General features: G+C 55.1%; 1 protein-coding gene across 2 annotated transcripts in view; it reads left to right on the top strand.

Moving 5' to 3' along the window:
* The first annotated feature begins 3,778 nt into the window (after window positions 1-3,778).
* Window positions 3,779-20,855, top strand: part of POU2F1 (POU class 2 homeobox 1) — a 97,619-nt gene continuing 80,542 nt past the window's right edge. For both annotated transcript variants that reach the window (XM_036015115.1, XM_036015114.1), the window contains exon 1: window positions 3,779-3,869. In XM_036015115.1, the coding sequence (XP_035871008.1) occupies window positions 3,809-3,869 (61 nt within the window). In that variant the 5' untranslated portion in view covers window positions 3,779-3,808. The remainder of the gene's footprint in view (window positions 3,870-20,855) is intronic.

Genomic DNA, 20,855 nt, shown 5'->3' with positions numbered 1-20,855 from the left:
TCTCCATCAATGCTATTGAGCTTTTTGATGAGTAACGGACTTGGGAAGGTTTCACTGTGCGTTCTCGGAGAAGTACGCACAGTGTGCGCCGTGCATTAGCAGCACAGACATCATTTGCAGCGGTCGGCTACAGTCAGTAGGTGTGGCGTACGTTCACGAATGTTAGGATGTAGGACCAGGATACATCCATCCATTTAACGGGCTCCCTCTCCACCCACTCCAGGAAGAAGACCGTGGAAATACCTGAGGCAGGATTGTTCCTGGAAGAGCTTCAGGGTGTCCTGTGAGACACGGAGAAAAGGAGACAGAGATCCCAGTGCTGCATGTGTCACGGTGAAGGCTAAGGGGGCCTCTTCAGATTTTGGAGGCAACACGTTCCTCCAGCCCATTTACCAAGTGCCCCCAAAGCTGTTAGTTTTGAGTGATGCCCAGAAAAAAGAAGGCTCTGAAATACCGTATTTTGCTGTGTATGATGCTCACCCACATTTCCGTGTGCATTATACTTGGGATTATTATATCCATGGTACGTAATCATTATACTCATGGAGGACGCGCATCCTTACTTTTCCCTCAAATATTTGGACATAAAAGCGGGCATTATACATGGCAAAATATGGGTCGGTCCAGAGTGCTGTGAGAGCTGCTCCGCCCCTGGGCTGTCCAGGCCCGCAGGCTGATGGTGCGGGACGTGTCCCTGGCTGACGGGGGTGCTGCTGGGAGCCGTGGGCAGCCCCTGCAGGTGAATGGCAGCTCAGAGCCTCAGGATGTGAGAGCAAAGCCTGCATCCTCTGGGAATAACTGCTCTTCTTCTGAGAAACGGCTCTCGGCCCGCTACCGGACCTTAGCAGAGACCGGATACTCAACCACGGGCCACCACGGGCCACCATGTTGCCGTGGGACCGGGGCTTCCCCGCGTGAGCTGGGTGTCCATGGTCCCGTGAGGAGGTACACTCCACTCCATGAGAACTGCTTGAGCTTCCTAACTCCTGCAGACCGGAATGTGTGTGGGGGACAAGGGTGGCAGGGACACAACGTTGGGTCGGCTTTTGGGCTCAGCCTGGCACGCACACCCCCGTCTCTCCCGAGTACTGGGCCTTCCGACCACAGATCATGGGACTTCCTAGCCTCCATAATTGTGTGACCGCAGTCCTTATAACAAATCATATGTGTAAAATTTAAGTCACATATATCTCTGTATCTCCTCTTGTTTCTTTCCACTGGAGAATGCTAATCTGGCTAAATCATACACAATCTCTATGTGTCCATTTCCCCATCCTAGAAAATTATCATAAACAGATTTCCTACCCTCAGAGTTGTGAGGGTTAAAAAAAAGCCGATTCACATGAGTTTGTTGAGGCCAAATTAGTGTCTTACATACTTTTATATCCTTAGCACCTGAAGTGTATGGCAGAACACAGATGTTCATAAATATTGGTTAAATGACCATCAGTTTTTAAGAATAATCCTAACGTATATAAATGTATCATTCATTATTATTTAACAAATATTTATGGGTTCCTACTATGCTCAGACATTGTGCTAGGCTTCGGGCACGTATTTGGAAACATAAATATTTCCATTAAAAGGAAAATAAATCATTGATACAGACTGTTACACTATTTTTTTCTCACAGAAGTATTCTTAAACAAAAATTCAATTCCATGACAATTTCCTTTTATTGAAATGAAATAGTAAAGAATGATATTAATTTACTTTTATTTCTTTTTCTTTTTTAAGTATTTTATTTATTTTTAGAGAGAAGGGAAAGGAGGGAGAAAGAGAGGGAGAGAAACATTCATTGGTTGCCTCTTGCATGCCCCCAACTGGGGACTTGGCTTGTAACCCAGGCATGTGCCCTGACCGGGACTCAAACCGGGAACCTTTTGGTTCAAAGGCCGGTGCTCAGTCCACTGAGCCACACCAGCCAGGGCATTAATTCACTTTTCAACCAAAGTGCAAAACAAATAAATAGAAGATAGGAATTTAAGTAATAGGGTACCTGAATGCTTTTTCTTTGTGGAGATGATTTCAGATGTGTTGCCTTTACAGCAGGGGCATGAGCCTAACTTTGTTTCAAACAGGTTGACTGACCATTCTGAGGCTTCCCCTATAGTAATGCTACTCAAGGTAACTTAGGTCATATTTCCAGATTAATTGTAACATGATTAAATTTTGCACTACTTTACCTATGTGTTGGTTGGTTACCTTGAAATAATTAGATTACAGGGTGGCCCAATTATTTGCTGTAAACAGTCATGCACACACCCTAACGCTTAATTACCATGACTAAATCCATCCCACCCCGAATTCATTGGCCGTCACTCACAATAGCTTTCTTTAACTACATGCTCCCAGCGAAAGACGCATGATGGAAGCTTTAGCAGTTTAAACAACTGCTGACCATCTCTTAGAGATCAGTTTCTCTTCAGTGTAGAAGCTGCAATTCTACCCCAAGCAAGTTCTAAAAGTCACCTCTCTCTTCCAGCTGATCTTGGATGGATTTTTTAAAACTTTTCTTTGCTGACTGGAGAATACATTCTTCTTTTTGCTCTGTGATTGTCTAACTACTGTGCTGTACACCTGAAAAGAATACAAAACAATATTGAATGTAAACTGTAATTAAAAAAATAATTAAAAAACTGGGAAAAAATCTTAGGGCTTTAGTAGAGATTAATAAAATAACTACACCTGGGTCTTGTCCAGAATTTACCGAGATCTTAGAACATTATGGCTAGTTACAAAGATTTTTAAAATGCAAAGCGCCTATCATATTGACGCTGAGAAACGCGGCAGAGTCTCGAAGCTATTGATTTGGACATTATTTATTAGGTCACCAATTCCCACTTTACTGCTGTGTTTTAACAGAAGTTCCGGAGCGAAGAGAAGGGGAGGGAAGGAAGCCAGTCTGATCATGCTGTTCCGATTTGCGCGAGAGTCCCAGCACTGGCGGGAAGGAGCGCGGTGTGATGTACCGGTCGCGCGGGAGCCGCGGGTGTTACAAACAAGTGGCGCGGAAGGAGTGTTGGCTAATTCAATTAACACAGGACGTTCCTCCTGCCCCGGCCCTCCGGCCTACAGCTCCGGCAGAGCCGGAGGCGGGGACTGACCGGATTCAAATTTCGAGCGGGACGCCGCCGCGGGGCTCAGCAGGTGCCTCGGCCGGGCCCCTGCGGCGGACGTTTCCGCCCTACCTGCCCACAGGGCCGGAAGTCACCTAGCGGGCCCGCGGCCCCGCCTCGTGGCCGGTGTTTCAACCACGCGGAAAGCCCGAAAAAGTGTGCGCCCACGTGCAGCCACGCCTCTCCACGCTCCGGGCCGCGGGGGTCCCTATCCTGCCTTTAGAGAGCCCCTGGGCCCTGGGGGAGCCCGAGCAAAGCTGGGAAGGGAGCGAAGCGGTGCAGAAGAAGGGCCGTGAGAAACACGGACGCTCCACCGCCCCACTGCACAGGTTGCGCTGCGGGAGGGAGCCCTGGGGAGGTCACGCATGCGCGGACGAGGCTTCAGGCGCGTGGAGAGTCGCGCATGTGCAGAGCCAAGAAGGAAAAAAATGGAGCGCAGGGGTGACTGGCAGGCTGAGGGCGTTTTAGCGACGGAGGAGCTGCCTCGGCCGAGGGGCGCGTGCGCAGAGCGCCCAAAGGGGTGGGGCTCCTCGGCGGGGCCGGCCTCGCGCGCCCCCTGTCGCGCGCCCTGGGACAGGAAAGCGCGTGAGGGGCGGGGAGGAGGAGGCGGCGTGGAGGGCGGGCGGGGGGAGGGGAGCCGGAGCGAGGGAGGGCTTATCGACCCGGCGATTTTGGTTAAAATATTCAAAATGGCGGACGGAGGAGCAGCGAGTCAAGATGAGAGTTCAGCCGCGGCGGCAGCAGCAGCAGGTAATCATTACGGCATTTTACATATTCATATTCATACTCGAGCCCGGCTCCCGCGGCCCCCCCGCGACTTAGCATAATTTATTAGTACTCAGGATTATTATAATTAACGGCGGGGAGCTGGGGGGCCGGAGAGCGCCGAGCCCCCGCCGGGCGCCGAGCGGAGGGGGAGAGAGGCTCGGAGCGGCCGGGCGGAGGGGCACCCGGGGCACCGGGGGGCTGCGGCCCGGCCCGCCAGCTGCCCGGCCCGGCCTGCAGCGCCGCCGCCTCGCCGGCCCGAGCCCGAGCGGGTCCGCGGCGGGGCCGGGGCCGAGGAGGACAATGAAGACGTTTTACATATTCATAGCGGCGGGCGGCCCGGCCGGGCGGGCGCGGGGGGGGCGTGGAGGACGGGGCGGCGGCGGCACAATGCCGGGAGGCGGCGGGCCCGGAGCGGACCGGCGGCCGGACCTGAGCGCGCGTGCCCCCGGGAGCGGCGCGGGCGGGGCGGGGCGGCGGGGGGCGTCCGCGGGGAGCGCCCGCCGCCGCCCTGGGCCCAGGGGGTCTAGCCGGGGTCACGGTCCCGGCACCTATTGGCACCCGCTCGTCCCCCTGGGGGCGGCGGGACCCGAGATGGCCCGCGCTCGACGTACGCGGGGCGGCGGGTGGGCGCCACTTCGCACCCTCGCGGGGCGACCCTCGGAAGTCCCCCTCCGAGGGCATGTCCTCGGGCCGGCCGTCGGCAGCCCCGTGGGTCCCGGTCGGGCAGAGTCCCTGGGGAGCGGGGTGGGAGGCGCCGGCGTGGTGTGGCCCCCACAACCCTCCCTGACCGCACCGCCGAGCCGGGGTCGGGCCCCGCGTCGCTAGGTCCCCAGAGCGCGGCGGTGAGGCCGGCCGGCCCCTGGACCCCCGGCCTGACAAGTTGCTAATGTCCGGGTCTCCCTCCCGCGGGGAGTCAGGAGGCGGGGATCCCCTCCCGGGTCTGCGGCCGCGTCTTCTTGCCCGGGGGCTGGGTCCTCCCCGCTCGCCGCTGCGCCGATCCTCTCATTTGAATAATGTCTAATTCGGGGAGGTTTATATTATTGAAATGGCCGCCTGGCTTTCCCCGCCTCTCATGTTTAGTAATTCAGACCTTTAATAACAGCCACTCACAGCCCAACGCCGTGTTTATATTTTACATTCGCCCCATGTGCTTTTGTGGTTCGATATGATTCTTTTTTTTTTCCTTGGCAATCCACAGGGCTCTGAGATCAAACCCAGGCTGTGCCGGGAAGAGAAGGGGGAGCGAGGCCTGGCTCCTCCTGCAGTTGCCCAGGCCTCGTGTTCTCTGCCGCCTGATTTATTTACTAATAACCAAAAGGACTCCCCCCACCCAATCCACGTGCACCCCCTCCTCTGCGGGCCCAGGCGACCCTCCTGGGGCCTCACCAGCTTTACAACAGCCTCGAGCTGAGCATCAGCTCTGCGCTGTTCTGTTTTCTGTTTAAAAAGGCTTTCTTACAGTTTGCAGTAATATTGGGCCCGAGGGGTGGGGAGGGGAGGGAACCTGTCCTGTTCTCCGAGGCCACGCGAAGCCTATTTGGGTTTCACTTTGTTCTGCGGGTAGGTACTGCTCTCCCTGGGTCCCTGCCCCGAGTGAAAAGCTGGCACGCTCTGCGGAGGTGAGGCGGCAGGGTTTCCACATCCCATCTTTCCTCTTTCTCCAGGAGTTGTGGGGTGGACAAGTGTTTTAGAAATCCCGACTGACAGCACTTTCAGAACTTTCTCAGGGCTGCACTGCCTTTTCAGCCTCTCCACTGAGATCTAAAATGGGCCTTACACTAACTTTGTGCCCCTCACAGTGCGGACTTGCGCGGCACTCCCGAACAGCACTGGGGTCTGCCTCCCCTGCGTGTCTGTGCTGGGGGTGGGTGGGGAAAAACAGAGGCATGAACACGAACATGGTGTCCACCGTGGAGCTCACGGCCCTGTCAGCACGCCCGCCTGCCTCTCTGCGTTGTCAGCGGTGATTTGGTGTTCCCCGCAGACTTGGGGCAGTTGATCTCTGAGGGGCAGATTAACTTCGGCCACGCGGAAGAAGCAGTGGTTTTGATTTCTGGACTGTCCTTTGGTCAAGTTTTCTTTGAACCCTTTTGTTTTGTACAGCCATAGTGTGTCTTTAACACCATGGTGCTGTTGCTAGCGGAGGAAAGCATCAAGAAGTATTGTTTCACGCTGACGTGTTAAACCTCTGAAATTCTGTTAAGGCGCTTCGTGGTCACTTGCAGGCTACAGGTTTGGTGAGATGTTGGTCTTCAGTTTAATTTGTAACAAAATTCAAGGTTTGATGGGCTAGAAGCAAGCCAATTTCAAATAACCAGTTTCACCATTTTTCTTCTTTCACCTCAGTAGGCAGGCCCCACGTGTAGCAGGGGAAATAATCTGTAGCTTCCACCAGCACGTTTAGGTGAATGACTGTTTCCCAGACCTGAGGCGTGAGGTCAGGTGAACAAAGAGCAGGAATATGATTTTATGCCTGAAGTAGCATATGTTTTTACACCCGATCCCCAAGATGTGGTCAAACTGGTGATGTCATTGACAGAGGACAGCGTGCAGTTAATTTGATTTACTGTCCCGAGGTGAAGTGTAGCAATGAAACCTTCTCATAGGGAAGCCATTTATCTCGGGACAATTTCCTTTATAGCTGCAATTTAACCACCACCGAGGCCGCAGGTATTTTATCTGAGAGGAGAAAATGTACCTTGCATTTTACAAACAAAATTTCACGGTGCAATTTTTGTAATGCAGAAAATGATGAGTGTTATTAACTGGCCTTTATTCTGGTTGGCTTTCCATGCTATTGTAAAAATTCATTTCCTCAGATTCTCAAACGGATCACCCTAGAAGTGATCCATACGCGTGCCCATTTTATTAGACGGGCTCTTCGTGATCCCCAGGCTCCCGGGAGGAGCTGTGCTCCCTGACCGAACCTCTGCCGGCCCTGGCTGAGGGGGAGGCCGCGGTGCCTCGGGCCTGTTTCCACAGAGCGGCTGAAGTTGGAGGCGGTGAGGGCTCCCTGGGCTCCGGGGTTGAAATCACAGTGTTTACAACGAGGAAGGGAAGCATGTGCTTGGCAAACCGTTTTTAAAATTATAATTCAGGATTCCTTGTGGGTTTGTTTTAAATTAGTCTGGACAAGTTCGTGCATCTTACTTTGATTGATAAGTGATTTTTAAAGTCATCCCATTGTGAGGTAGGCATTCCACTTACAATTTTTGATATATGAGTAGATTTCCTATTAGGCTTTTTTAAAAATCCAACTAGTTTATTTCCACGATGTTTAGAATGCTCTGGGAGTGCGGTGTCTCCGCCGACCTGCACCCGACCCTGACTGGTGACCCACGGCGTGCTCCACGGCTGCGTGGGCCCCCGGGATGGAAGCTGCCTCCTGCCCTTGCACCTGCCCGGCGGCTGCCCGGGAGTTCCCCGAGAACCCGCGGTCGCTTCCTTCCCTCGTCCCACCCGTTAATTATGATGGTGCTTTTGAATTCAGGTCCTGAACATTCATGTCACAGCTGACCAAGCGTTTTTAGTTTTTAAAAGGACTGCTCTGTTTCTAAGCCATTCCTGTACCAGTGATTTTTAACATCTTCCCCAAACTAATTTCTAATTCCCTTCATTTTGTCACTGTCAAAAACCCCAGCAGCCGAGGGAAACACGAACCCCCGGTGCTGTTCGGGCTCCAGTGGCGTGGCGTGCTGCCGCAGCTTTAACTCGCTGCTCTCCGCGCGGATGGACGGCCTGGAGCGAGCGGCAGGAGGGTGTGCCCCGCTGCCGCGGAGGCTGGAGTCATGGTCGGTCCGTTATTCACCTGGGCAGGGTGCAGAGAGGAGGTTGGGGTCGGAGCGTTAAGTTAAATCGCTCCTGTCGAGCCACCAGAGATGTTTAACGGAGCCTTGACCGTCTTAAGCAGGTGGTTCTAAACCCACAGAACTGGACATTTAAGTGTACTCTTGGGTAGTGTTTTCCATTCGAAATGAAATATTAGAAGTTTTTGAATCTGTATCACTTGGTCCTGAATTTAGTTGTGTTTGTAAAGTGGGCCACTCGCGTTCATGACTGCGTGTGGCCTTTGCACCAGGAAGGCCGCACCGTCGTGTAGCGGCCATCGCCTTCCGGCGGCCGCTCGTTGGGGGTGGCGTGGGGCGTGGGGGACCCGCAGCCCCGTCTCCGCGCCCCAGACTTCTTTCGGTCACTGCCGAGGTTAATTTTCTTTTCAAGTTCTGTATATGGCCGTCGTTAATTTGCTTTTATATGGCAGTGTTTGTTCGGTTGCCCAGTTTTTGTAATTCATAAAGACCGTGAAGCCTAATTTTAGGCAGAAACGTGTTTTCCTAATGGAAGTGCTTGCATTTAGAACTATTAAAATAATTACCGTTTACAGAGCAGAACAAGTCACAGACAAAACATGCCCTTTTTCGGTCACCCTGTTCTTGTTGCTGTCGCCTCCTTTAGTGTTAAATGCCTGAGCAAACACGCTCACGTGTTTCTCCGGGGAAGTGTAACACTGGGCTGCCGCGTGTGGCCTGGGCCGCCCCGAGTTGCAAGTGCAGCTTAGTTTGTGCCCGAGTTTCTGGATCTCTCCTGGAGGAAGTCTTCCCTTCTCTACCTTTTCCAAGGGAGTTCCTTGGACCAGAGTTCTTCTTTATTCCTATCTTTTTGTGTTGCTTCAGTGAGCTAAATAGCTTCCGGGGCGGAGTCGGGGTGGGAGGGGTGCTGATTACGGTTCACGGGGAAGGGCCGCTCCCTTCTCCGTCTTCTTTCGCCGGGCGTCTTTGCGCCTTGTTGACGTTTTGTGAGTGAGGGTGACGGGACAGCTTGGTAGATTTGTGTTTCTTCTCAGGAACGGGTCGGTTTTACTCTGTGGCGACATCTTCCTGCCCGTGTTCGAGGCTGGCAGCGAGCCCTTGTAAACTCTCTCGGCAGTAACAGCAATGGAAGCAGAAACAAAAATAGCCCGCGCGGAGCCGCGGCCTCACTTGCTGGTCCGTTCACGGGGTGCGCAGCGTCGCACGGGAGGGCTGTCCTGAGCTCCAGGAGCTCCGGTGCAGGGAGCCCTGCCCGCGCCGCGCGTGTGGTGTGCGCCGGAGCCCCGAGTGCTTTCACTGCAGACGTTCAGGCGCTGGGCACCCGTGTCTCGGTGGTGGTCAGTGACGGGTGTGGCTGCTGTGTTTTTTCTTTTTAATTTATTCTTTCCAGTTAAACACTCAAGTTGTTAGTGTTGCTTAGATTTCGCTGACAGGACTGGTAAAGAGCAAAAGAAGGATCAGCCAGCCTCTCAATTTATCAGATTATTTTTTTGAGTACTGCCCAGGAACCTGAGTGTTCATCGAGAAAAGGATACATAATGTTATTTTTTTAAAAGACAACATGAAAAGCCCGAAACGGGGCCCAGCACGAATGCCGATGGTAGAGGCTGTACGCAGCCTGCAGTACTGCTGGCATCACTGCCAGTGCGGTCTGGCTGGTCACGTGACTTGTTTCACAATTCCCCGCGTCACTTTGTGAAAGTGTTGGAATCATAGAACGGTATGTAAGTAAAATTAGTGACATAATAGGAATTACGGTCGGTCTTGTCTTGCCGTGGGCATTCTCTCTGCAGTGGACGATGTGCATGCCGTGTTGCTGGGTTCGCGCGTGGCCACCTTGAGGAATGGAGTTCCGCCGACTGGCTTTGTAACCTGCGGAGCGAATGTGCTTTTTTAGAGATGTGACTCAACTGTTTTCTTGTTTTAGTGTGCTTATTGTAATAGTCTGCTTAATGAAAAAAAAAGCCCCCCCATTTTTGCTGATTCATACTGCAGTAAGCAAAGTATATTATAATCAGTCTCTTACAAATAGTTTTTTAAACAGTTCTTTGCTTACAAAAGTTGTCTGCAGTGCCAGAGTTGACATTCACTCGGCAGGGACGTTGGAAAGACAGCGTGTGCAGTCACATAGGAAAGTACATACCAGGCGATAGCGATCAGAGGCGAGATCCGGGCGTGTCCTCGCTCGGAGGGACCCGCGTGCCCTAGAATCGTACGGCTGGCGGGCGATTGGGTGAGCCGGTCCCAAAGCCGTGACGACACAGACGAGGGAACGTTCCTGGCGGTTCAGGGGCGTGCTCACACGCTCCGAGCTGTCGAGGGACCGCGGAGAACACAGGACTGACTTTCCAGTCCCCTCCTGGACCCCAGGCCCCCCTGCCACGTTGCTGCTGGTCAGACTTCTGGTGGAAGGTGAGACTTTGAAGCTGAGCTTAATGGGGTAAAAAGACATTCGAGGAATGGGAAGACAGGCGGTGGCCTAGGCTGTGCTGTGAAGGTCAAGTGTGGGGAGGCCGGTGGAGGTTGTTGAAGTATGGGATCGTGGTGGAAGGCGTGCGGGATGGCTTGAAACAGGAAGGGAGAGGTCGGATCCATGGAAACCGTTACACAGAAGCTGAGTTATGTTGTTCTTGACTGATCGCTTTACGTGCTATTGGAGACACGTACACGCAATAATGAGACGATGACCCGACCTCCAGAGGCTTTCGATCTGGTGTGAGGTAACGAAACAGAGTCCAGGAGGGAGACTTTGGGGCGCTGCCCATCTGCATCGCAGCACGAGGCCCCGGGGGGGGTCCGACCTGGTCTTGCAGCAGGAACTGTGCTCTTTCTGACCAGTGGTTGGCTTCCAGTTCTCTGGACACTGCACTGTCTCCTTGACTCAGTTTTCTCTCCAAATCCAGCTACAGTGTTTGGGCCAAATTGTTAACCTGCAAGATTACACAGGCCGTTGTGGTATGCGTTTTTCTTAGCTTCATTCCCAGTTCCATTTTTTCTGTATGTCTTTTATTGCTTCCCCCTTAAACGCTTGTTATTTTGTGTTTTATGTGGGTTACTTTGTATCCTTTCTGGAGCAAGGCAGGTGTAAAATAAAATAAAATAAAATAAAATTGCCATAACTGTGACATAATGATGATGTGTGTGTTTTTATAATATGTTAAAATTTATAGCAGTGCTCTCTTCTTTATTACCTCAGTTGATCCTTTCAGGCAAGAATTATTATACCCATTTTATAGGTGAGTAAAATAAAGCCCAGGTTAAGTGACTGTCCCAAGGTCATGTGCTTAATAAGCACTGAGCGCATTTGGCAGACGGCCAAACCGGCAGGCCCTCCGGCGGGGGTGTGGGGGGCTCCGACTCCGGGCTGCTGGCGCAGGAGTTGGGGTTTCAAGCGTGAGGGGTCGGCAACCACTGAGTGTTTCTGTTCGTGAGCTGTGGCCGGAGCCCTTCATGTGACGCGTTCAGCAGCTAATTAGAGTCCCAGGGGGAAAGGGTTGCGCTTAGGTGCCTGAGAGCAGCGCTGTCAACAGGAGACGTTGGGAAGCCGGACGGAGCCGCGTCTGGGGACCGGGCGGGGAGTTCAGCGTCTGATGTGTCGTTGCTAGGTTTCACACTCGCTGGGGAGGTCGGGAGCTCTGACTGAATAATGACGAGTGTGACCGAGGTAGAAGTGTGAGTGCTGAGGTTTGCGCCCCTGCCCCTTTCCCTGTGTGGCCTGAGCACGGAGCCTGAGCACCGAGGTCCAGACCTCGCCTCGCGCCTCGGTCCTGCCCGCGTGGCCCGTCCTCCAGCACCCGGCGGTGACGCCGCCCGCGTTAGAGCGACGCGCCGAGGGAGGGCGGCCCCCCTTCCAGGCTGCACACTTGTCCGGCCCGCAGGGCTCGGACCAGCCGCCTCGTGCTGTGCTGCCAGGGGACTCTGTGGGCACGGACGTCACCCTGGGACGGGGGCTGCCCCCTAACGCTCTCCCGAAGCTTCGTGCCGCCGCGGCGCTGAGTTGCGGCGAGCTAAGCGCGTCCTTGACCTCCGCCCACCCTGTCGTCTGCCCCCAGCCGCCTGGGCGTTCTTATCTCCCACCCCTTCCGCGAGGAGCGGGACTGCACAGCCCACCCAGGAAGTCCCCTGACAGGCCCACACAAACACAGTGGCGTTTTTTTCTTAATCAGGTTTTAATTTTTTAAAAAAATCCCCTAAAACCGTGTTGACCAGCTGTCTCGGGAGAGTTGCCTGGGTATGGCCCTGCTGCCTGCTTCCGGCTCCTCTCCGTTGCTGCGCGCCGTCCCGTCTGTCCCCGCGTGACACACGGGACCTGCTGGTAAACCCTCCGTGGGCGCCAGGCTGGTGTTTGGGGTGCTGCTCTGTGAGAACCTTGCCGATGAGCTCCCACGGCACCGCCCGCACCACGAGTGTCTGGGGCGGTGCGGTGGAACGAAGAGCACGCGGGAGGCTGAGGACCTGGGGGCCCCAGGCCCCGATGAGCTTGGTGACTTTGGGACAACTCGCTTCTCCGCTGATGTTTTTATTTCCTTTGCATTTGTGAGTAAGATAAGTCTCAAACTTAGTTTGTTCTAATCCTCCCCAGGACATGTTTTTATCGTTGTTTCTTTGAGAGAGAGAGAGGAAAGGGGTGGGGGAGAGAGGGACGGGAGCACTGGAGTGAGAGGGGGGTGTTGGCCGATCGCCCCCTGTGCGCGCCCGGACCAGGGATCTGACCTCGGCCTTTTGGTGCACAGGGCGGCAGCCCGGCCCGAGTGTTCCAGCCCTCAGAGCCGCCGGAATTCTCTTTAGAACGAACCTGAGGCCCTGCTGGCTGTGTGAGAGGGGGCTGAGCCGCAGCGGCGGGGGGTGGGGGTGGGCGAGGGCCGGGAGGGCCTCCTGCTCGCCCCTCGCCCTGCGGGCTCCTTCCTGGGCTCCTTAGGGCTCTGCCGCTGCCCTGGGGGCGAACTTGCCCTGTTTATCTGTCGTCGGGGGGCCTGTCGGTCCCTTGTCCCAGCTCCACAAACAGCCCCTCCCTCGAGCCTCCGCTCCTGCCCTACTTTCTCAGAATTGAGCGAATTCAGTGCTTAATTATACACAGCCTTACTTTTCCCTCTAATTTAGTTTATGTACTTCTTGACTCCCCCTAAGAGCCTTGAGAGCAGAAACACACCGCTAGGGACAGTGGACGTTTAGCAAATGATGCTTGAGTGATTAAATTGGGGGTTCCCCATCTCTGCTGGGATAAGAATCACCCATGGAACTTCGTTCATGTGCCAAGGCCAAGGCCTTCCCTCCCGGGTTTCTGCTACAGCAGAAGCCGTCCGCAGTTTAAAAAGCCCTGCAGGTCCCTCGGCAGCCTCGGATCAGCACGTGCTGCACCCCAGGGTCACTGCCGAGACTGTCTCTCGAGTGGCCCAGCACACAGAGGAGGGGCTGTGGTGGGCGGACCCGGGCCCCGGGCTCCGGGCCCCTGGCTGCTCCCTCTCCCGTCGGTCGCAGCCTCTTCTGGCGCTCGGTGAGGAACGAGTCACTTCCCTGCTCCGGCCCATGGGGTTCTCATCAATAAGTTGTGGGTTGGTTTCACCATCCCCCTCCTCCCCTTTTTTTTCTTTTTAAGCTGCGGAATTCTTCAGAAACATCTCCTGGGTGAGGACCAGTAAACAGCAGCTACTTTGAGTAGGTCGGCTTTCACCCGGTACCATTTTAACAGGCGTGTTAGCAGGATAAAGCATGACGGGCTTGGTCCGATCCTGTGTTAGTGACGGGCCTACCTCTCTGGGAAGGTGACGTTTAGATTTTAAGCCTGAAACACCTTATTAGAATGAGAGCGAACAAGGACAGCAAGCTTGTCAGGAACCGTCCTCGCTCCTGCTGTGCACGTGGACCAGATTGTAAAGGCCCACGCGGACTGGTCCTCTGCGTTCTCAAGGGCGTTGGGAAGGGCGTCCTAAGCGAGCGGCATGCCCAGAGACGTGCGGGACGCTGCAGGGCCGTCCGCTGCAGGCCGGGGCGGGGGTGGGGCCGAAGGTGCCGAGGCAGAGGCAGCGACACACACGTAATCCTTGCAACCGGTGAAAAGGCAGCATTCTCAAGGAGCCGAGGTTCGGTGTGGCTGGCCCAGGAGGAGCAGGGTCTAGCTGAGGGTGATTTTCCAGACCTTGTCCTTTTTGGTGGCCAGATATTTGGAAGAGATTCCCCGCCTGCCACCCGGTGGTTCATTTCTGGGGACCACAGCGATGAACATTTCCTGGGTACTCGCGCCAGCCCCTGTACCAAACGCATTACAGCCTTTTCGCACGACCCTTCACAGTGACCCCAGAGGTGTGTACGGTTGTCGTCCTCGCCTGTCGGGCGGGAGGAGGCCGTGTAGAGAGGCTGAGTGCCCACCCAGGCCTCTGGCCTGTTCTGGGCACGGGGGCTGCAAGCAAGAGCATCGTCCTGCTCCTGGCCATTAGCGTCCACTCCGAGTCCACGGAAGGGTCAGTATTTGGGGACAGCTGTTTCCGAGCTTGTCCTTAGCGCTCTCCGGTGGTTCCCAGGCCCAGATCGCGGTCCAGAGCCATCCGCGCACTGCCCTCCGCAGTTCGGGGGGAGCAGCCCGCGCGCGCGTGGGCCTGGCCTGACCCATCCTCCCGCCGTCCGCCGATGTGGGCGCGGACCCGAGCGGTTTGTGTGCAGATCGCTGACCCTGGTGCCCAGCGTCCTGAGCCTTTCGGACTCTCGTGAGAGTCCTGTTTTAAACTGAAGCTGTTTGCAGGTGTTAACATTCAGCCCATTTTCATCTGGGGCGTCGTATTTTTCACGACCCAGTCGGCTAGATAGGGAATTAGGTTTGCTGTGGCTGCAGATTATTTTGATTAACATGTGCTGAAAGTGTTTTAATGTTTCCCAAATGAGCTGGTACTTAAAACTGATGCACGGGCAGTGCGATGGCCTTCTTCCCCACACCCCCTCCCCCGCCAAGCTGCGGTTACACGGGGCGCGGGCTTCAGCTGCAGAGACGCGACAGCTGATCGTTGTTCCGAGGAGCGGGCAGTCATCTCGGGGCACCGGCGCCCCGCCCCTCACACCCTCTCCGCCACGCCCGAGTCGCTGCCTTGCCTGGAGTGCTTGCCGCTCTCCACGCGACCTCGCTGAGCAGCTCCCCTGCCCCCGCTCCCTCATGCAGTCAGCAGAAATGCCCCGTTGATGGGCTGTGATGTACGTCCACGCGTGTGCCAGTCACTTGGGTAGAAGGAATGGCTGAGAAGTCCGCTGCCGCGGAGGCAGGGCAACGCCGCTGTAGCCCGAGACGGCGAGTGGACCGTTCGGAGTTGTGCTGGGAGGAGCGGTGTGGTTGCGGGGCAGGGCTCCCAGAGCACGCCCCCGAGTGTGCAGACACGCACCTGTGGGCGCCAGCACTCGCGTCCCCCCCACCCCCCCGCCCCCGAGAACACGCACGTCGGTGAGGGAGGGAGTCACGGTGCACGGCCTGGGGTGTGGCGGCCCCGGCCCTGGTGTTTTTTGTGTGGCTCCTTGTTTTGAGGGATTTTCCCAGGCAAGTAATCCTTTTTATTTGCTAGGTATAATCTCTGGGTAAAAAGGCTGACTTTTTAAAGATTTCTGAAGTAATTTATTTAGTTGAATGATTTCTGCTGGCTTACATAACAACTGATAAGTTGGCTGTGGAATTATTACTCAGGGTGGCCCTGGCTGACCACTGGTGATTCCGAGGTCGGTCCGAGAGGCCCGGGGAGGTCAGCAGGGGGGCGCTCTCCGCCTTGTCCGGCCCCGGGAAGCTGGAGTAGACGGCACGTCTGCAGGCGTCACTGCTCCGGATCCGCCTCTCTCACCGACAGTCCTTCCCGCACGTCCTGCCCCGCCTCGCCTCGCCTCGCCCTCGCCTCGCCTCGCCCTCTGCAACGGCCGGCCGTGCAGTGGTTCATTGTGCTGGTGGGCCGCCCTCGGTACCTCCTCCCTTTCAACGGGTGTTCGGTTTTCTCCGTGGTTGTCAGTGTCCATTTACGTGTGAGAATCTTGTCTCCGGGCAGACTGTCCTAGAGAGGCACCGTGCATTCCATATTTTTGTCTATAAAGTAGGTTGTACCTTTGATATCTGAGAGTTTCCCCGCAGTCTCTTTTACATTTTTGCTATGGTGACAGGTGAAAAATACCTGTTTTCATTTTCATAGTTTCACTATAACTTGGGCATCTTATTAATTTTTTATTTCTTTTCCTGTACACTTTCCCAGTGTGATGTGATGTCTTCCTCTTGTTGTATTGTACTAGTCCCAGCCATTTTAGAATACCATGGTTTTCCAGAAAATTTGTAGCTTGTTAAATACAGAGTAGGGCAAGAGTAGGTTTACCGTTCATTGTTTGTGTGGAAAAGTGGTACAACAGGTAGTAAGTAAATAACACTAGTGCGAGAAGGAGCCGCGTTTCTCGGGGTCTCTCGGCTACAGCCCTGCTGTTGCCTCGCCCCCTGTCCCTCGCCGGGGGCCCCCCGCCCCGGCCCAGCCCCGCAGGCTGACCCCTGTGTCTCTCTCAGGAGGCGGTGTAGGGTGAGCATGGCGCCTGGGTCACCCCGGGGAGTTCCCGGACTCCGGGCCGATGTCTGTTCTCTGTTTCTGTAGGTCCTCTGCAGGCATGTATCTTAGCGCCCTTAATTGCTGGTTGACTTGCTTCTTTTCAGACTAGTTCAAGGTCTTTGAGGTCAGGGACTACATTGTATTCCTGGCATTTCACACAGGCGTGCCGTGCATTCGGTGCTCAACAAGCATTTGTGGAATGGTGTTTGGCCGCTCGGATTTGCCTCCGTCTGTGCCTGCCCAGGAGGAGAGTGCGCTGGTGCCCTTCAGAGAGCCTGGCCCGCCGCAGAAGGACACGGGATGGCCCATGCGATGGGAAATGACTAATTATGAATTCTGTATTCTCTTCACAGTGTATTGGTATTTATTGGTTGTGTATCTCAAATACTCAGAGTTATTCAACCTGGAGCACAGTCGACTTCCCAGGGAGACGGAGCATGATTTTCTCATGACATCGGGTCCCCACCAGAGGCCTCGGCGAGGGCACCGACCCCGAACAGACAGACCTGGGCTGCAGTCCTGGCCTCCCCGCCTCCCGGCTGTGGGCTTGTGATTTAGCTTCTTTGGAGCACTTTCCAGGCGCCCTGTCTCACTCGGTGAGCTGGCCCGCGGCAGGTACTGCCAACGCCTGCGGTTTGAGAGGCCCTGCTGCGCTGTGTCCCGAGTGCGTGGCCGGGGCAGGCACAGTGCTGGTTTCTGCGGCTGGGCCCGCACCCCAGGGTGCTCTTCCCTGGGACTGGGCACATCTGCCCTCCTCTCCCTGGGCCCCCACTTTTGTCCACTGAGAATCTTGTCTATCTGGAACCACTGGGTGTGCAGGCTCACCGCAGTTCGAAAGAGATGGTGCGTGTTTGGAAGTGTAGAAAGCGGCTGGCAAACACGTCCCCCTGTTCTGAAGGCTCTCTGGCCGACCCTGCGTGGCGGCCATCGGTGCTCCGTGCACCTCCCCCTCAGCGTCAGGGGCGGGGCTTGCAGCCGTCCCTCGGCTGCTCTTTCCAGAGCGGGCGGTCTCGGGTCCGGGTGGGCAGCCGGGCTGTGGCGCTGTGGTCCTGGAGAGTGCCCACCCCCGCACAGAACTTGCTTTCCGCAGCGGGGGGCTGGCGTGCACTCACTTTTTCACTCTGCCTGCTCTGAAGACGTTTTCATTTCTAGTCCGGTGTGGGGGGGAGGCCGGAGCGCACTCACCTCCTACAGACCTGCCGCCAGGACTCACCCAGAGTCTCCTCAGAGCTGCGCAGAGTGGGGTGGGGCCTCCCGGCAAGCTCGGGGTTCCCTGCGGCGTGGGGAACAAGACACTTAAGGAAGATGACAGTGAGGGCCAAGGTAATTTACTTTCCGGTGGGCATGGCTCGGCGGTGTGATGTGTGAGCCAGGCTTGACGTGCGGCTGGGACAGCACTGGACGTCCGTGGTGGCTAGGAAAGATGACCGTGACTTTGAGGGGCGGGAGGCTGACAAGAACGCGATCTGACTGTGCAGGTCGTGGAGCCAGCACACCCCCTGGACCCCGCCGGCCACCCGGAGAGCCGAGGGGACAGTGGACCCTGCATATAAAGCGATCTTTCTGTGTTCTCTATCAGCTGTGGCTGTTCTTTTCATCAGTGTGAGTGGAATAATACATATCTCTGAATATTGTATATAACTTAAACCATATAGTAAGTTTAAGTTTACACAAAGTCATCTTTTTGCTATCATTTGTCTAATTTCTATAAATAAAAAAAATTACTTGGGAAATTCTCTGATCTTTTCTCTTCCTCATTTCCCTTGCCCGTTTCCCCAGTTAATTAGAGTTGAGTGGTTTTATATTTTACATCCACATGTCATATACTTGAAATCCTTTCTCTCTTGACTTCTCATGTGAGTTTTTTTCTGACTCCTTAAATTTAAAAAGAACATTTTGCTTATGATTCATTAAGGCGAATGTTACTCATTTGTTTCATTTTGTCCGAAATTTAAGGTGGCCTACAGGAATTCATAAACTAGTAAGAAATGCACAATAAACACGTAAAATAAAACAAAAAGCCTAATATAGATCTCTAGTTTTTTTCAGTGGGGCACACCCGTTTGAGCTTCACAGTAGATGGTGCAGAAGAGAAGCCTAGTCAATTTATGTCATGACATTTGAAAGCAAGCAGACTTTTATGTTTAAAAAAAGCGCAGTTTCTGACTGAGATCAGAAGGAAACTTCTTCCCGGAGGGAGGCCTTATAAGCAGGGCCCCCACGGCGGCACCAGCGGCGGGCTCCCCGCAGCAGCCCTACTGTGTGTGGGCGCACCGACGCACACCGCGGCCCCCCCGGGCCAGCATGTGCCGAGCGCCTCCCGAGCGCCTTACGGGACGCTGGTGGGGAGGCGAGCACCACTCACGACGTGTGCCTCGAGGAGGGGAGACTTGGGGGGGCGTGAAGGGTGGGGGCACTGCACACCCTGAGGCAGCCGCTCATAGATGTTCCCTCAGCTTTTTACAGGTTCTGAGCCCCGTGAGGACAGGAGGTGTGTTTGTCGTGTCTCGGTAGCGCGGGGCTGCTGGCACAGTGCGGGCTGTTAGGAGGTGTTTTCAGCACGAAGGCTGCGCTGCATTGGGTTTGAGATTACATTAGCTGGTCGTTGTCATTGAAGGCAGAGAGAACAGAGGGTCTCGTGGTTCTAGGAGATCGGCCGGCCACTCAGGCGGCACCGGGCCGGCCAGCCTGGTTCTCAGAACCCCGACCTCGTTGCCGCGCCCGCTGTAACTGAGTCCAAGGGAACTGGCCCTGGCTCTGCGCGTCCGGGACGACGGGATGGAGCGGAGTGGGCGCCGCGCTGCCTCGCTGGCCTGTGCGCCTGCTACTGGGACGCTGTGTGCTGACGAAGTGGGCGGAGCTCCGGCCGCTCTGCAGTCTCTTACTTCGCTTCAGGAGGAGCCTGGCTGCACTTACAGTTATTGCTCAGGCCTCTTGCTTGGTCAAGGCCAAGGAAATCCATTCGTTATGCACCGGGCACACCTTGTCCGCCACCGGCCACATCCTGGCCGTTTTCTTCTCTGGGCTGCCCTTGTCTTGGCCCAGGCACACTGTGCTCTAAAAACACTGCTTGCCACCGAGAGGGACAGCACGAGGCTAACCAGCCTGCTGCGGAAAGGGGAGAGTTGAGGTTCAGCCCCTGGACCCCGAGACTCTCAGCCCCCACAGCCACGTCGGCCGTGCTGGGCGGCAGCACCGGCCCACAGCTAGCATGAGCACAGTGCCACCTGGTGTGCCTTCTTGACCTTGTCAGAGCCCAAGACCACCCTGGACAGTGCCGTCCCGGGCAGCAGCTCAGGGGGTGACCCTGGCGCCTACCCCAGGTGTGCGTGCACAGGGCGCGAACGGCTGGGGCGGCGCACTGGCTCTCCTTTGGCGTTGTAGTCACATTTGATACTCCCACCCCACCCTCCCTTTCATTGTCCTGCTGGCAGGTGTGGGGAGAGCTGGAGGCGGGGCACGGAGCCCCTGAACAGCAGGGTGCTTTGAGAAGCGACCGTGCGAATGCAGACGTGAACGTCTCCTGTCAGCGCTGCACGGAGCCCGGGAGCCTGGATGGCTTAAATTACGTTAGGGTAGAGGGACCGGGTCGTGTTAGGAAGGTGGCTGTTTATTTTTTTTTTAAAGTGTGTTAGGGCCATACCTCATACAATATGCAAAAATGCATTCTGAGGAGGTTAAAGATTTGCATGTTTAAAGAGATACTCAGAAAAGTACTTGGACAAAATTAGGAATAATTTTTATTTAGTTTCAGGGTGGAAAGGATTTTGACACAACACACAACTCAGATGCCATGAAAGGAGGTGGGCAGAGTTACTAACTGCCAAGTAGTTACGGTTCTGCATGCCAGAGATGCCAGGGGCACAGTTACGTGATGTGTGGGAGAGTGGTAGCATCCTATGTGAATGATGCAGTTAAATTTATCCTTAATACATGAAACACTCTTAAACACCAGCACCAAGTGACAAGCCCCCAGTGGGAGTGTGGGCAGAGCGTGAAGGGGCAGTTCACGTGGAGTGGGGATGTAAGCAGGCGGACCCTGAGAGCAGCCTCGACTGCGCAGGGAGAAGCCTCTTCATGTCAGAAGGGTTAAAAGAACAACAAGAAAACCCCACCCCGGCTGGTTGGAGTGGCTCAGAGGCTTGAGTGCCGGCCTGAGAGCCAAAGGGTCGCCAGTTCAATTCCCAGTCAGGGCACATGCCCTGTGGGGTTGTGGGCCAGGTCCCCAGGAGGGGGCATGTGAGAGGCAACCACCCATTGATGTTTCTCTCCTCCTTCTCTCTTCCCCTCTGTCTAAAAATAACTAAATAAATAAAATCTAATTTTTTTTTAATAACCTGAAAAGGATGAAGGGCCTGGGAAGTGTGTGCTTTTGGTGGGGCAGTGGGGCGGTTCACATGGTCAGGGGAGGAACAGAGTTGAAACGAGACTGGCCGTGGTTCAGAGTCAGCTTGGGAGTGTTCTTACATGCTCGGTCATTTCGTTGCTTTCCAGGAGGAAGGAACAATTAAAACCGTGGAATGGTTAAGGAGAGAGGGGATTCCTGACTGATCGTGCAGGACAGCAGACAAATGGTTGAGTCTGTGCCTCACCGAAGCCAAGTGGAGTCACCA

The sequence above is a fragment of the Phyllostomus discolor genome, chromosome 14 (assembly GCF_004126475.2).
Source record: "Phyllostomus discolor isolate MPI-MPIP mPhyDis1 chromosome 14, mPhyDis1.pri.v3, whole genome shotgun sequence".
NCBI lineage: Eukaryota > Metazoa > Chordata > Mammalia > Chiroptera > Phyllostomidae > Phyllostomus > Phyllostomus discolor.
This window is presented reverse-complemented; position numbering and strand designations above follow the sequence as displayed.